The following is a 17,029-nucleotide window of genomic DNA, read 5'->3' as shown; positions in this document are numbered from 1 at the left end:
GTAGTCTCTGAGTGACTACGGCGGCAGCGGCGGCGAGGTCGCGGAATGGCGCGTGTTGCGGGACCAATGTTGCGGTGAAGAACCTTTTGCAGTTGTTGTCGTGGGGCTCCGCTGTCTGCTGCGACCTCGCTAGACCTGGAGAGGGGGATATTTCGACGACGTCGAAGAAGACTTGGACAGTCATGCACATGTGCCCGACCCAGCGTGGCCCCTTGCGTGTTCCCCGGTAGGTACTGTCAGGAGCGGGTAAGGTTGTCAACACAGATGAATGAAATCGTCTGGCGACAGGAGTAATAGAACTATATTTGATGGGGAAGGGGTGGAATCCTTTAAGGCCTGTGGAGCTCTTTCTATATTTTGGTTTAGCGAAAATAGGGAATTTCATTCTCGTCAACTGAAAGGTTGGTTGACTCCTGGCAACCGAGTCATTGTGGTCTTTTCGTTGCGCAGCATACACAGAACAAATATATATGTGTGTGTGTGTGTGTGTTCTGGTTATCGTTATATAAACCTCGTTGACACGAGGGTAGTTTAGTAGCCACTAGTACTAAAGCGACTTGTAAACTAACCCTGTTATCCTCGGCAATTGTAATTGTTATTTCGAACTATGTGTTCTTTTCATTATCTGCACTTCATTTATATTGATTCATTGCCAAATAAACTTATTATTATTATTATTAATGTCAACGGAAAGTTGGTAAACTTACCTCCAAACTATCCTAGTGTCAACGCTTACTTGCACTAGTGGCTACCAAATTAGCTTATGTCAACGAGGCTTATGCTACGGGATGAGCGGTGGCAAAGTTGGTATAAAATGGCGTATGACCTAAATGGGTTTGATATCGAAAAACTGTCGTATTTAGTGCCATACAAATAATAAAGAATAAAAAAAAATATATGAACAACTCTGCAGCGAAATTTTAATAGCATTGTATCAATCCCCATGTGTCCATTCATGTCCATATTTATATTTAAAATTAGTGTTAGGAATGTATAATAGATTGGAGAGTAAGAGACAGGACCTCGCGAGCGTTGCTTTTTCAGTTAGACAACTACATACCGCACAAGTAAATTAAGAAAGACCACATGTCGAAAGGATGCGAAGAAATACAGTTTCCCATATAGATGCTTAAATATGTGGAATAGCTGAGGTGATATAGCTCAAGCTCAAACAGTACACGAGTTCAAATAATTGGAAATCAAATATATACATAGATTAAGTTGGAACCGTACATGCATTTGAATCTGTTAGAAAATTTGAGAATAGGAGACGGGACGCAACAAGCGTTGCTCCTTTACTGTATACTACTTTTAGGTGAATACAATTAGGTAAATACCCGCACGCGCACGCGTTTACCCGAGATTGCATTGTGACGAATTTTGGTTCACCCGTACTTCATCACTGAAGTACCCTTCATCGTGTTCTTATCAGTGAAAAGAGGTATAGCGCGAAATAGAGGCGGGTATCGACGTTGCTCCTCCCCATTCTTTCTCTTTGTATACATATTTCAAAGATCTAGATTAATAAGAAGATCCGAACATAAACAAAGAATGAGAGATGCAACTGCCGACAAGCAGCCCAGGAAACGCACTATGGGAGGGCGTAGTCTTTACTGGATCTCCAACGTTTCGTTTGTTAGAGCTTTATCAAATACTTTATGAAGCTCGAATGAACGAAATGTTGTATCGAAAGACTTCGTCATCATGTAATGTTTTCCCGATTTATAAAGAAAGGAACTCACCAGACCTGAGTCAACTGTCGTTCGTTGTCTAACGTATCACATTTGGTAGTGAATGTACCCGCAGTCAAAACGTACCTAATCACTGTTGGAAGAGCCACATTTGCCCCGTGTGGTCGGATAGCCAGGGCACGTGACAATCACCGGTAGCTGCAGAGGTAAGAGAATATGGCACCAAATTTTGGTTATCGTCTTTTGCTACATTTTAGTCGTTTCACTGAGGACGGCAGGTGTTCTTTGGCTTCTGCTGAAAACAGTAATCCATAAGAAATCGTGCACTGTTTAGAAATCCTTCGTAACTTTGAAGGTCCGTAAATAAACACGCACACCCACAAATGCACGCACGCACACTTTCACTAAGAATTATTGCAAGTTTATAATTGCAGTGTGTCTTGTCTGTTTCCTCTGAAAAATCCACACTTGCAGAAAAAAGAAATGCATAGAGGAAGTGGGCACTTATGTGTTTCTGACTAGCAGACTGAAAAAAATAAAGACTAATATATATATATATATATATATATATATATATATATATATATATTCGCTTCATCTTTCTCTATTTTTCATTTCTTTAATAATGTCTACTATTAGCAAATATTATATATATATATATATATATATATTATATATATATATATATATATATATATATATATATATAACAATTAATGCTGATTCGACTATTTTCCTCCATGATAAATTGAACCAATTGACCCCGAATCTTAAGTTTAAAGTTGAATGGGAAGAAGGACACCAAATCCCTTTCTTGGATATTTTGTTAAGAAGAACTGATGATAATTTATTCTTTACAGTATACCGTAAGCCTACCCATTCAGGCAGTTATCTCCACTTTTTTAGCAATCACCCTGACAATGTCAAGAAAAGTGTTGCCTCTGGCCTTTTCTTGAGGGCTTTCAGGATTTGCAGTCCTCAATTTCTGGACCAAGAGATTGAGGTGATCAAATGTCAACTTGAGAAGTTGGCTTATCCACCTTGGTTTCTGGACCAAGCCCTCAGTAAGGCTAGGGCCAACCATTTTAAAACTTCCGTCCCCTCAAATTTTCACCGCTCCTTTAAGGACATTTTAAAAATTCCATTCAATAATACCATCAGTTCTTCTACTAAATTGTTTCCTCGTGAACGTCTCACTATTGCCTATCACTATCCTAACACCGTACGTAAGCAAATTGTGAACGTTCAACAAAAACCGAAGGAAGTTGAGTCACCTGGTGTTTATTGTTTGCCCTGCAAAGATTGTGATTTGGTTTACTTGGGTCAAACCGGGAGAGACTTGAACACTAGATTGGCAGAACATAAAAGGTCAATTAGGTATGGGCAGGAAAATTCGGCTGTATTTCTTCATGTTAAAAATAAGAATCATTCTTTCGACTGGGGTAAGGCCAGATTAGTGTTCAAATCCCACTGTGGTTTCAGGAGGAAAATAGTCGAATCAGCATTAATTGAGGAATGCCCTAATATTAATATTTCTAAAGGGCAGTGGACACCTGACAATCTCACGCGCAGCAATAAATAAGCTAGTACGGACGTTACATCCTCCCCTTTCCTCACCCCCTCCCTCCTCCGCCACCCCAGTTTGCCCCGCGCCTGAGTGAGGTCAACTGTCCACATCTCTTCTTACTGTAGTTTATAAGTCCCCCTCTGTTCTCTATCTTATGTACTTTCCTGAAGAGGGCTACAGTTGATAGCCGAAATATAGGATTATTCTTTATTCGAAGTTTATTCTTTCTCCGACTGTGGGTTCCTGTGTGTTATTTACAAATGTGCTACTACATTTCTATTTAGAAATATATATATATATATATGTATATATATATGTATATATTTGTATATATGTATGTATATGTATGTATGTGTGTATATATATATATATATATATATATATATATATATATATAAGTAATCGTGCACTGTTTAGAAATCCTTCGTAACTTGGAAGGTCCGTAAATAAACACGCACACCCACAAACCCACGCACGCACACTTTGACTAAGAATTATTGCAAGTTTATAATTGCAGTGTGTCTTGTCTGTTTCCTCTGAAAAATCCACACTTGCAGAAAAAAGAAATGCATAGAGGAAGTGGGCACTTATGTGTTTCTGACTAGCAGACTGAAAAGAATAAAGACTAATATATATATATATATATATATATATATATATATATTGAGACATTCTGACAGGTTGATGTAAGCGGAATAGGACACACAGGAGTCTTAGTCTTGAGTTTATTCCTGACTAGTTTCGCAGGTATGCTTTTTCAAAGGAATATGTGTACAAACGGGCTGTGGGCATTATATACATGGGGTAGACCTCACCACCTCCCCGAGTTACCATAGTTGGTGACGAATGTGAACATCACATTGTGGCTAGCGTAACAATGAAGAAATTTTTACAATTAAATATGATAACACTAATAACAAAGAAATTATTAATAGAAAATGTAACAATAGTAATGATAACAATGAAGAAAAATATTTAAATGATAATAGTAACAATAATAATAACAAAAATTATAATAATACAGTAGAAGTAATAATAATAATAATGAAAATAATAACAATAAAATGGAAGTAATTATAATAATAATATAATAAAAAATAATAAAAATATTATAATACTAATAACCAAGAAATAAAAAGTATTAATTATAACAATAATAGTGATAACAACGATAATAAAAACGAAAAATTAAATATTTAAATAATAATAGTAACAATAATAATAATAAAGATAATGAAAGTAATAATAATGATGGTAATAATAAAAATGTAATATTGTTATTATACATACATATACCAAGGCTTTTCCCCCCTTTCAAGGGAGGTAGCCAAAAAGGGAAAGGCATAAAAACACTCCCACCCATTTCATCCCTAATTACACTCCACACCCCTCCCACCCTCCCTCTCATCTGAGCACCTCCTGGATGACGGGTCATCCCTGCACCTTGTCCACCGCCCTAGGTCAGAAGCAGTGTCGCAAGACACAGCACATCCACAGCAAGGCCGCTTCATTCAATCGGTTTAGGTTTGGGTATGTATGTATATATATATATATATATATATATATATATATATATATATATATATATATATATATATATATATATATATATATATATATATATAAGTAATCGTGCACTGTTTAGAAATCCTTCGTAACTTGGAAGGTCCGTAAATAAACACGCACACCCACAAACGCACGCACGCATACTTTGACTAAGAATTATTGCAAGTTTATAATTGCAGCGTGTCTTGTCCGTTTCCTCTGAAAAATCCACACTTGCAGAAAAAAATAAATGCATAGAGGAAATGGGCACTTATGTGTTTCAGACTAGCAGACTGAAAAGAATAAAGACTGATATATATATATATATATATATATATATATATATATATATATATATATATATATATATATATTCGCTTCATCTTTCTCTATTTTTCATTTCTTTAATAATGTCTACTATTAGCAAATATTGTATATATATATATATATATATATATTATGTATATATATGCATATATATATATATATGTATATATTTGTATATATATGTATATATTTGTATATATATGTATATATATACATATATATATTCATATATAAACATATATATATATAGATATATATATATATATACATATATATATATATATATGCTAATAAGAACATGGGTGCGTGTGTTCACTTATGCAAAGTATACCACTTGAAAAAAGAAACTAACGAAGCAGAGCGCTTTCGTATTACCTAGTTGTATTTACCTAGTTTTATTTTACGGGAAAGGGAGCTACGCTCGTGGTGTCCCGCCTTTGTATCTCACAGTGTCTAGTTTGCTCTTAAATTCATGAATGGTTTTGGCACACACTGTTTTTTCGTCCAGTGTGTTCCAAGTGTCCAGCACTCTATGTGGAAAACTGTTCTTTAGTTCTCTTCTATAACTATGTTTTTTAAGTTTCTTTTCATGTCCTCTTGTCCCAATTTAGTATATTATATCTTCTGTGCACTGAAGATGTAATATACGAATGCGCTCTGCTTCGTTAGTTTCCTTTTTCTTTTGCATATATATATATATATATATATATATATATATATATATCGATATTTTTTTTTGTGACAGTTGCATGTGGGATTCGAACCCGCTGTACTCGGCCATCCGTAAATTACCTTCCCAGTGCCCTAACCACCAGACCACAGAGGCTATAAAATCCTTGAAACCTGGAACCGAACTGATTCCCGAGGGAAGGAAGATCACTTATTACGGCGATCCGAAATTCCTGTTTTACTCAAGGACCAGCCCACCAGTGATATGGGGTAAGGACCGGGTCGAACCCCTTTCACGCTTATCGCCATTGTAACTATGAGAGTAATTCGCTAGTAGCAGCGACATCAAACCGGAATTTCGGATCGCCGTAATAAGTGATCTTCCTTCCCTCGGGAATCAGTTCGGTTCCAGGTTTCAAGGATTTTATAGCCTCTGTGGTCTGGTGGTTAGGGCACTGGGAAGGTAATTTACGGATGGCCGAGTACAGCGGGTTCGAATCCCACATGCAACTGTCACAAAAAAAATATCGGTTTGATGTCGCTGCTACTAGCGAATTACTCTCATAGTTACAATGGCGATAAGCGTGAAAGGGGTTCGACCCGGTCCTTACCCCATATCACTGGTGGGCTGGTCCTTGAGTAAAACAGGAATTTCGGATCGCCGTAATAAGTGATCTTCCTTCCCTCGGGAATCAGTTCGGTTCCAGGTTTCAAGGATTTTATAGCCTCTGTGGTCTGGTGGTTAGGGCACTGGGAAGGTAATTTACGGATGGCCGAGTACAGCGGGTTCGAATCCCACATGCAACTGTCACAAAAAAAAAATATCGGTTTGATGTCGCTGCTACTAGCGAATTACTCTCATATATATATATATATATATATATATATATATATATATATATATGCACACATACATTATATAAACACAAACACGCGTGAGTTGCGTATGCGTTCAAGGTCATGATTTTTTATTTCTTTAATGTCTACCGACTATTAGCAAATATTGAGAATATATGCATGCACACGACTCGACGGCACAGTGGTAGCGTTCGCGGCCGCCACTACGGCGGTCCTAGTTCGAATCCCGCCCAGGGCTTAAAATATTTTCAGTATCGCTGCTCTGCGAGTCGTTACTCCAACTATCATGTGCGGGGAGTTGGGTATGTGTGTGCGTGTAAGGTCACAGCATTACCCATAGATCGGTCATATATGAGCTCCTAGCTCTCATTGGGGGAGGGGTAATAGATGTCGATCACGAATTCAACACGTGGTCCAAGGCTGTGGTAGTGAATCATATGCACACACACACACACACACACACACACACACACACACACACACATATATATATATATATATATATATATATATATATATATATATATATATATATATATATATATATATATATAGACACGCACACACCTGAGTTTACGCGTCCAAGGTCATAATGCATTGTTATGGTTTCGTCTTGGAAGGAGAGAGCGAGCGACTGTCCCGTCCGACCGAACTCGTTTTGTTTGGTGTCTCACAGCCAGTCGAAGCTCTTCCTGTTCCGCCACGGCCTTGATAGATTTGGATATTCTCACCATCAATCCTTTCGTGAAATATGGGGTGGGTATATCCTTGTGTTGAAATATAATCGACTGACGACAGCGAGAATAAATGAACAAGTGAAGAGTAATATGTTAATTGAAGTGGGTTCAATCCTTCAGTAGTGTCCGAAGTGGGTTTCTGCGACTGAATAAAATCAGCAGGCGGCAGGCAGAACAATTCTATAATTCGTGAATATCATTAGAAGGTATTCAATCTGTGATAAAAGTCGTGATTAATGAATAAACACTTTGTAAAAACAATACTGACAGTAATAGCAATAACCAGCAACATACTCTACACATGCAAAATGGAAACTGTATTCTTGTTGAAGACTTTGAACCTTGATACTATAGTATAGCCATCTTTATTATCCCTTCTGCTTCTGAGTGGAAGGAAAGGGAGCACACGTTACGGTAGGGGTTGATCTTGTTAAGGTTGGGGCGGGGCAACGTCGCGTAGTTTCAACAGATTTCCTCCTTCGGAAGAATGCTTCGTCATCAATTGGAAACCTGCTGGTCCCCACAAGTTTTCTTGTTGAGTACGTAGTGACATTTTTCATACATTTTTATTTGTTCATTGTTAGACTGGTAGTCTTGCCCCACGTTGGGCGCCAAATGTTAGGCTGGTTGAAGGTAAACTCTGATGGAGAGAGTGTTGGTTTTATTTAGCAATGAATTTGGGTGCCAGTGTTGTGTGGTTCGCTTCTAAGGGTGAGAAAAGGGAAGGGGACGAGGCAGCGAGGGAGGTGACGACTTGTGTGTTTAAGTCATGTCCCAAGGCGATCTACTTGCGGGGAAAGGAGGGAGGTGAGAAAGCAAGGAGTCCGCGAGCCAGACTCGCAATATGATGTTCCGAGGCGATCTGCTTGCGGGGGAGGTGGGAGGAGGTGAGAAAGCAAGGAGACCACGAGCCAGGCTCACTGTGTGATGCTCCGAGGCGATCTGAATCTTTGGCATTCGTCTGGTCTTTATATACACAGGGCGGTCATGACCCGTGCTCTTAATTGGCGTGAGGTTAAATTCAATACATGGGAAGTTGGACGCAAAACGTTCTCATGCCGGTGACTCACAAATTCAGTGTTCATCACGTGGCTGGGCGAGGTACAGGTTAGTCATCGCTGGCCGATGTTGGTACTGCACGTGTGTTCCTCAAGGAGGTCAGGCGGCACATCAGTCACACGACTGACCCCACGAGTGATTCCCTTGGGGGGCCTCGGAAGTCAAAGGTCGTGGGACAGCCAGAGAAGATGTGAGGATGAGAGGAGTGATGAGGACCGAGGACTAGAATTGAGGGCAACTTCCTAACATTAATTCGTTTTATTTATTATTTTTATGAATTCGTTCATGCCTGATACAAGGATGACCCGTCATCTATAAGAGATGAGGAGGAAAGGGTAGTGGATGGGAGTGGAATGGGTAGGGTTATATACCTTTCGAGATTGGCTATCTCCCTGGTAAGCCTTTGAATTATATAGATAGAATAGATTGATTCATTAGTTTTTTGATGGTGGATTGAATTAACTTCTTGTTTATAGATTCAGTATAACTCATTGGCACGACCCTCCTAAGGGCCAGGCTCGTCGCGACACGAAAAAATAAATAAAAACAAGGCCGTGCGCAGCTCGGCCGTGTGAGAGTTCAGACAGGATAATTAAACTTCGTTAAAACTATTATTTACAATAATAAAATACACAAACAACATAAATGGACATAGAATAAGAATAGCAATATATGTTACATGAATAATAAATGGATATATAAACAATTACCAGGTATAACACACGTAAGACCAGATGGGCAATATGAAGTCTTGATTATGGTGTAGATGAGTCTGTATTCTGGTTGCTTGAAGTCGCACCTAGGAAAAGTCGTCTGGTCCGCTCTTCAAGTCTCGGGAACAAATGAGTTGTTTGGGAAGAGGCTGATGGACGATAACTTCTGGTATGGAATCTTCTGGTAGTCGGGAACTCGTTGGAGATTTGTTTATGTATCATAGTAGAGAAGTAACAGATGGAGAATGTAGAGTTGCACTTAGTTCAGCAGCAGTCTGGAGAAGTCCGAAATAATTCGAAAAAAAACAAAGACTTTGCACTTTGAGTGGATATTGCCAAATTCACGGATTTGGCACTTGAGGTCCAAAGGACTTGTTTAGTTGAGTTGTAATCGACGAATGTAGAAAATTTTTCTATCTAGATTCTGATGAGCAGTGGGCGTCTGCTTCTTTTCTTGTCTTTCTGCTTGGTTCTCTCTCTGTAGTCCCTCTCGGTAGTCTCTCTTTTGTGTGTCTCTCTGCTTCGCCTTTTACAGCCCAGGAATGGGTGCTTACGTTTCCGGGATATCGAAATGTATCTAAAGTAGGTAGTTAAGGCAACTCCAACCAATGGGAAAGCAGAACATGGTTTCGCGCCAAATTAAGTAACGTTTTTCTGAGCTTGGCATCATGACAGAACGAATTTCGAAGCGCGCCCCAACAGACTGGAATTGCGCAATGGTTTACATATGAAATACAATTTATAACAAACATTAATGATAATAAATAACACATATTCAAACAAGGCGTGCCTTAAAAAATACAAACAGCACACTTTATTCACACAAGGCCGTGACACAGCACAACCACAGGATTCTATCACGCTAAGGACGTGACACCCTCACCCTTTTAATTAAGTCGATTCTCGATAGGGAATAGGCAAGGACGTTATATGATCCTTTTACATGGTGTATGTGGTGAGTGTAAAAGGAGACTCCATCTCGTGAGTCTTTGGTTAGATTTTGAAACGGGGAGCTTGTTTAAAAAATAAAGGGTTGTGGTCAGTGTGTAAATGAATGTGTAAAAATAGATGTAAATATGGTTTAAAATGCTGCAATGCTGTCACAACTGCCAAACATTTTTTTTTTTTTTCGATTGTGGCATAGTTGCGTTGGCTGGGGTTCAATTTCTTACTGAAATAAGCTGTAGCGTACAATATTTCATGTTTCTTGCATTAGCGTTGCTCCTAAAGCAACATCACTTGCATCTGTGAACAAGTGGAAGATTTTTTTAAGGATTTGGGCTTTTCAGGAGATTCGTTCATAAGAATTAGTTTTAATTTTTGAAAATCTTGCTGACAGTGTTCTGTCCAAGCGTACTTCCGCTCGTTTCTCAACAAATCTGTCAATGGTTCTGCAATATCAAATAAATTTGAACAGAATTTTCTGTAGTAACCTACCATTCCTAGAATCGTCTTTCTTCTATTCGTGGGTGTAGGGAGGTCTCTGATGGCTTGAACGTTAGCTGCTAAGGGGGGTACTTCAGAATTATCTTCTTTGAAACCCAAGTAGGATACTTAGGCATGTCCAAAATTACGTTTTTTTTTTCTTCTAAATTTACGGTTAGGTTAGCCCTGTCGGCTCTCTCAAAGAACTCATGCAACATGTTTAGATGTTCCCAAGTGTCGCTAAATATCGCCATGTCATCTAGATATGATTTAACTCCTCTCATGACTGAAATGAAAAAATGAGTGAGGAGTTTAACAAATATTTTCTCTCGATGTTTACTAATGAGAGATTAGATAAGGTACCTGACTGCGATCCGATTTTCAGTGGGGATAAAGAAAGTAGACTATCTAATATCAGCATTAGTAAAGTAGAAGCAGTCAAGCAGATAGAAGACTTAAAAGCTACAAAATCCCCGGGTCCAGACGAAATTTTTCCGAGTGCTTAAGGAGTGTAAATTTGAAATTGCGACTGGTTAACTGAAATATTTAAGAAATCGGTAGACACTGGTTTAATTTGTGCCTACTGCTTGGGGGCAGGCAAACGTTGTTCCTGTTTTTAAAAAGGGAGATAAATCGTCTATGTGCAACTACAGGCCAATCAGTCATCGGTTATAGGTAAAATGCTTGAATCAATAATAGTAAATAGACTCAGAGAACACATCGAGAGACATGATTTAATTCGTGACACACAGCATGGTTTCTCCAAGAGTAGGTCATGTGTGACTAATCTTCTATCCTTTTGCACTTTAGTATATAAGGCGTCAGACAACAATGATAACTACGATGTGATTTACCTTGACTTTAGCAAAGCGTTCAACAAGGTGCCCCACCAGAAACTATTAAATAAAATCAAGCCTATGGCATAGGAGGAAAAGTGTTAGAATGGAATAGAGCTTGGATCAGTAACAGAAAACAGCGGGTCACCGTAAATGGAGTGTTAGAATTTTATTTAACCCTGATTACAGTAGGCCTGTTGCCAAGTTAACTAACTACTAGTGGTGGGCAGATACCGGTAAAGTTACCGGTTTTACCGGTAATAACATTAACGGTATTTTACCGGTACAAATTCTGGTACCGGTAAGGTTCCGTTAACCGATAACTCGATAAGCTATACTAGTGGTGGGCAGATACCGGTAAAGTTACCGGTTTTACCGGTAACAACCTTAACGGTACTTTACCAGTAAAAATTCTGGTACCGTTAAGGTTCCGTTAATCGATAACTCGATAAGCTATACCATAACACTCAGAGAGCGATAAGCACGTCTCGCCTTTGTTGTACTGAGTGACGGACTGACGGCACGGGCCCAGTGTGCCGCTAACTTTACCGGTAAAATACCGTTAAGGGATGAACCGCTGAGGTCTCGGTAAGCGCGTCTCGGCTTGGCGGTACTGGCGGCATGACGGGCCCAGTGTGCCACATTACCGGTAAAATACCGTTAAGGGGTGTACCGCTAAGGTCTCGGTAAGCACGTCTCGGCTTGGCGGTATTGACGGGCCCAGTGTGCCGCTAATTTTACCGGTAAAATACCGTTACGGGGTGTACCGCTAAGGTCTCGGTAAGCGCGTATCGGTTTGGCGGTACTGACGGGCCCAGTGTCCCGCTAATTTTACCGGTTAAACTTTTACCATTAAGCAAGTATGTACCGCTAAGGTCTCGGTAATTTTTCACCATTAAAACCGTTTTTTCGGCACTTTTTTAATTTCTCAATAGAATTAATGTTATTTCTGTGATCAGCATACGACACTATATTGATTGTGAAAGTTTCATCGAAAAACTCCGCGTGTCGCCAAACGAAGACCCATATATATATATATATATATATATATATATATATATATATATATATATATATGTGTGTGTGTGTGTGTGTGTGTGTGTGTGTTTGTGTGTGTGTGTGTATGTGTGTATATATATGCTTAAGTGATGAAAATGCCAATATGCTTCTGTTTTTAAATAAGAATATGAACTAATTTGTATGAAAAAATAATTGAGGAAAAAAAACACGCTGCCAATGAAATCTAATAATCTAATAATTTATGGATCACGTGCTGGGCTCGTGATCGACAGCTATTTCTCTTTCGGAAGAGAGCTCAGAGCTCGTATGACCGATCTATGGGTAATGCTGTGACCTTGCAAGCACCCCCCCCCCAAACTCCCCGCCCACGAGAGTTGGAGTAACAACTCGGAGCGCACCGATACTGAAATTACTTCAGCCCTGGACAGGTGTGTGTGTATTCACCTTGGTCTTTGGATCACGTGTTGGACTCGTGATCGACAGCTATTTCCCTCCCGGAAGAGAGCTTAGAGCTCGCATGACCGATCTATGGGTAATGCTATGACCTTTCACACACACACACACACACACACACACACACACACACACACACACACACACACACACACACACACACACAACTCCCCGCCCACGAGAGTCAGAGTAACGACCCGAAGCACAGCGATACCGAAATAATTTCGGCCCTGGGCAGGATTCGAACCAGGTACTGCGAGCACCACCGTACTTCCCAGTCCAGTGCTCCACCAACTGCGCCACCGAGTCGTGTGTGTGTGTGTGTGATTCACTTTGGTCACCTTGGTCTTTGGATCACGTGTTGGACTCGTGATCGACAGCTATTTTACTCCCGGAAGAGAGCTGTGTGTGTGTGTGTGTGGTATATAGTTTCGTATGCTGATTACAGATTTTTTTTCTTTCTTTTTTTAAAAATTTAAGAAAGGGAATCTGGGAGTTTTTATACGTGAGCGTGTCATAAAAGTTGTTCAACTTCTCTGGTGAACTTATTAATTACCCTTTCCAATAGAGTATAATTCCCCACTAAACTGTTTCAGTCACATGTATATGTTACATGTAGTGAATATTTTTATGTTGTATAATATTGTATAATGAAGATGATATATCTTGAACATGAAGGTGTCCATATCAACTGCCTATGCAGGAAATGAAAGATTAGACTCTTGGTAACAACTTACATACATACATACATATGCCAAGGCTTTTTTCCCCTTACAAGGAAGGTAGCCAAAAAGGAAAAGGAATAAAATCATTCCCACCCATTGCATCCCTGAATACACTCCACACCCCTCCACCCTCCCTCTTATCTTAGCACCTCCTGGATGACAGGTCATCCCTGCACCTTGTCCACTGCCCTGGGTCAGAAGCAGTGTCGCAAGACACGGCACATCCACAGCAAGGCCGCTTCATTAAATCGGCGACCCCCCCCTCTCCGTCCCCCCATGCATAAAAGGAGAAGACGGGGAGAAATCCCTTCGGACTGCGTCAAATTTTGCTCATACATACTACCTCACCCCCCCCCCCCCCATCCCGTCCATTCCACCTCATGCATCACAACATCATCCATATACAACCATTCTCCATTCACCCCTGTCTTCTGTCCTCTCCCGTCCTTCCTCAACAGACATTCCCCTCTTCCCCAAAGCCCCCTTTACCCCATCCATCCACCTCATCCTAGGACGTCCCCTCATGTTCACTCCCTCCACATCTGCCTTCCATACCTCTTTTACTAGTCTTTCTTCACTCATTCTTTCCATGTGTCCAAACCCTTCCTAATACTCTTTCATCAACCCTATCTACCAACTCCCTTTCCACCTCCTCATTTCTCACTCGATCCAGCCTAGTAACCCCCATCATACTTCTCAGACACCTCATCTCAAGCACATTCAAACTCCTTCTCTCTTCCTCTCTTATGTTCCATGTTTCTGTCCCATACAGTGCTGTTGGCACAATCACTCCTTCATACAGTCTCCTCTTAGCATCCATTCCCAAATGTCTATTCCTCATTACACTCTTCAATCCACCAAGGCATTTACTCGCTTCTCTCTATCTGCATTCTACCTCCACCTTCACTCCACCTTTTCCTGCCACGTTTGCACCCAAGTATCTAAAACTATCCACTTCCTCCAGTCGCTCTCCCTTAATGCTCACTTCCAGTCTACTACCACTTTCACCCCTTGTACATCTCATCACCTTACTTTTACCCACATTTATCTTTAGCTCTATTCTATCATATACTCTCCCAAACTCTGTCACCAACTTCCTCAATCCCTCCTCCGATCCTGCCACAAGCGCAGTGTCGTCCGCAAAGAACAGCTGGCTCACCTCCCACTTTTCTCCATTTTCTTTAACCATCTCCAATCCCTGACCCACTACCCTTGCATTTACCTCTCGCACTACCCCATCCATGTATAAGTTGAACAGCCAGGGCGACATAACGCATCCTTGACGAAGTCCCACCTTTACCTCGAACCACTCACTCTCTCCATTTCTAATCCTGCCACAAGCTCTCCTACTCTCATAAAAACTCTTGACAGCTCCTAGAAGCTTTCCTCCTATCCCATATATCTGCATAACCTCCCACAGTGCCTTTCTGTCTACCCTGTCGTAAGCCTTTTCCAGATCCATAAAAGCCCCCCAAAAATCCTTCCCCTTTCCTATAGCTTTCTCACATATTTGTCTTACCACAAAGATCTGATCTACACAACCTCTACCCATCCTAAATCCACACTGTTCCTCACCAATTACTGCCTCTGTTCCTCTCCTAATCCTCTCAATCAAGATCCTCCCATAAGCCTTCCCAACTACACTTAACAAGCTAATCCCCCTGAAACCACTACATTCACACTTGTCCCCTTTTCCCTTGTAAAGTGGAACTATACAGGCACTCCTCCAGTCCTCCGGCACTTTACTCTCTCTCCAGCTAACATTAAATAACCTCACCAGCCAGTCCACTATCACTGTACCTCCTTTTTTTAGACATTCTGTATGGCATCCATCCAGACCAGGTGCCTTGCCTTCTTTCATCATCTTAACAACTGCCTTCACTTCATCCTTCCTTATTTCTCCTCCATTTTCCTCACTCATCATTCTCATTTTCTTAGCATTTCCCACAGCAACTATCTTTCCCTCCCTATCCTCCTTCACATTTAGCAACTCCCTAAAATATTCTGCCATCTTCCCCTTACTGCCTTCTCTTCCATGATCATCTCTCCATCTGCACCTTTTACCTTTTCTTCTCTACTTGATTCGCCTCCTCCTCCTCTCTTAATTTCTTTCCAAATCATCTTTTTATTGCTTTCAAAATTTTCTGTCATACTCTTACCCCACTTCACATCTGCTCCCCTCTTTGCCTCCTTTACCTTTTGCTTTACTTCTCTTTTCTTTTCTTTGTACCTCTCATATGACTCCCTCGTCCTATTTTGTAACCAGTCTGTGAAAGATTATATTTAATTTGTTTTCGTATTTTTTCATGATTTTTTTTATATATTTTGAATAGTGAAAAATGCTGTGAAAATATGTTAGAATTAATGAAAAAAGTTAGATTTCTTTGTCTTTTTCTTAAAAAAATTAAAGGGTGCTACTTTAGTATGCTATCTACCGCGCGAGTGAGTGAATGGAGGGTGTCTGAGGGTGGGTGTGGTGTATATACTTTCGTCTGCGTCTGTCTGCATGCCATGCTGACAGACGCGGACGAAAGTTTATACACCACACCCACCCTCAGACACCCTCCATTCACTCACTCGCGCGGTAGATAGTATACTAAAGTAGCACCCTTTAATTTAATAAAAAAAAAAAAAAAAAGGAATCTAACTTTTTTCATTCATTCTAACAGATTTTTACAGCATTTTTCATTCAAAGAAAAAAAAATGAAAAATGCGAAAATAAAATAAAATATAATCTGAACAAGTTGTTACCAAGAGTCTAATCTTTCATTTCCTGCATGGGCAGTTGATATGGACACCTTCACCAATTAAAGTATGACTTTTTCCCTTTACAATGACATAACAATCAAAATAATATGTAAAATAGAACCAGAGATATAGCTTATTAAAGGACAAAAACATTGATTTTTCAGGAGAGACATTTAAACTGGGAGGCTGGATAGGCGGCGTGCTTCTACCTCTTACTTTGATAACGCACTGATATCAATAAAATTCAATATCATATGTGTTTACTGTTTAGAATCATAGCTTGCTTCCGATTGGTGGGAAGAGTTGCCAGATATCTCCATAAACACAATATCGTAAACAAAATAGAACTGGCTATCGAAATTTTGACTTTATTTCAATATACAGAATATGCAATGGGGTTGCCAGAGGTTGCCAATAATTTATCTATTTTAGTCTGTATAAAAAAAAGAAACTGAATTGAGCTGTAATATTTGGTCGAAGTGTTACCACCATCATAGAGGTGATGGCGTCCACGGCCCGCTAACGTTACCGGTAAACTTGTACCGTTAAGCGACCGCTAACGTTACCGGTAAACTTCTACCGTTAAGCGACCGCCAACGTTACCGGTAAACTTCTACCGTTAAGCGAGTGTACCGCTAAGGTCTCGGTAAGCCCGT

General features: G+C 40.0%; 1 protein-coding gene across 10 annotated transcripts in view; it reads left to right on the top strand.

The window, feature by feature from the left end:
* The window catches only part of LOC143033825 (5-phosphohydroxy-L-lysine phospho-lyase-like), a 345,670-nt gene that overhangs the window by 173,525 nt on the left and 155,116 nt on the right, over positions 1-17,029 (top strand). Inside the window, exon 1 of one of the 10 annotated variants that reach the window (XM_076199345.1) lies at positions 1-226. This exon is cut by the window's left edge and continues 318 nt beyond it. The exons of the other annotated variants lie outside the window; for them this stretch is intronic. Within the exon in view, the coding sequence (XP_076055460.1) occupies positions 183-226 (44 nt within the window). The 5' untranslated portion in view covers positions 1-182. The remainder of the gene's footprint in view (positions 227-17,029) is intronic. 10 annotated transcript variants of the gene reach the window in all.

Source organism: Oratosquilla oratoria, chromosome 16 (genome assembly GCF_046742065.1).
Source record: "Oratosquilla oratoria isolate Oo_2021 chromosome 16, ASM4674206v1, whole genome shotgun sequence".
Lineage (NCBI taxonomy): Eukaryota > Metazoa > Arthropoda > Malacostraca > Stomatopoda > Squillidae > Oratosquilla > Oratosquilla oratoria.
This window is presented reverse-complemented; position numbering and strand designations above follow the sequence as displayed.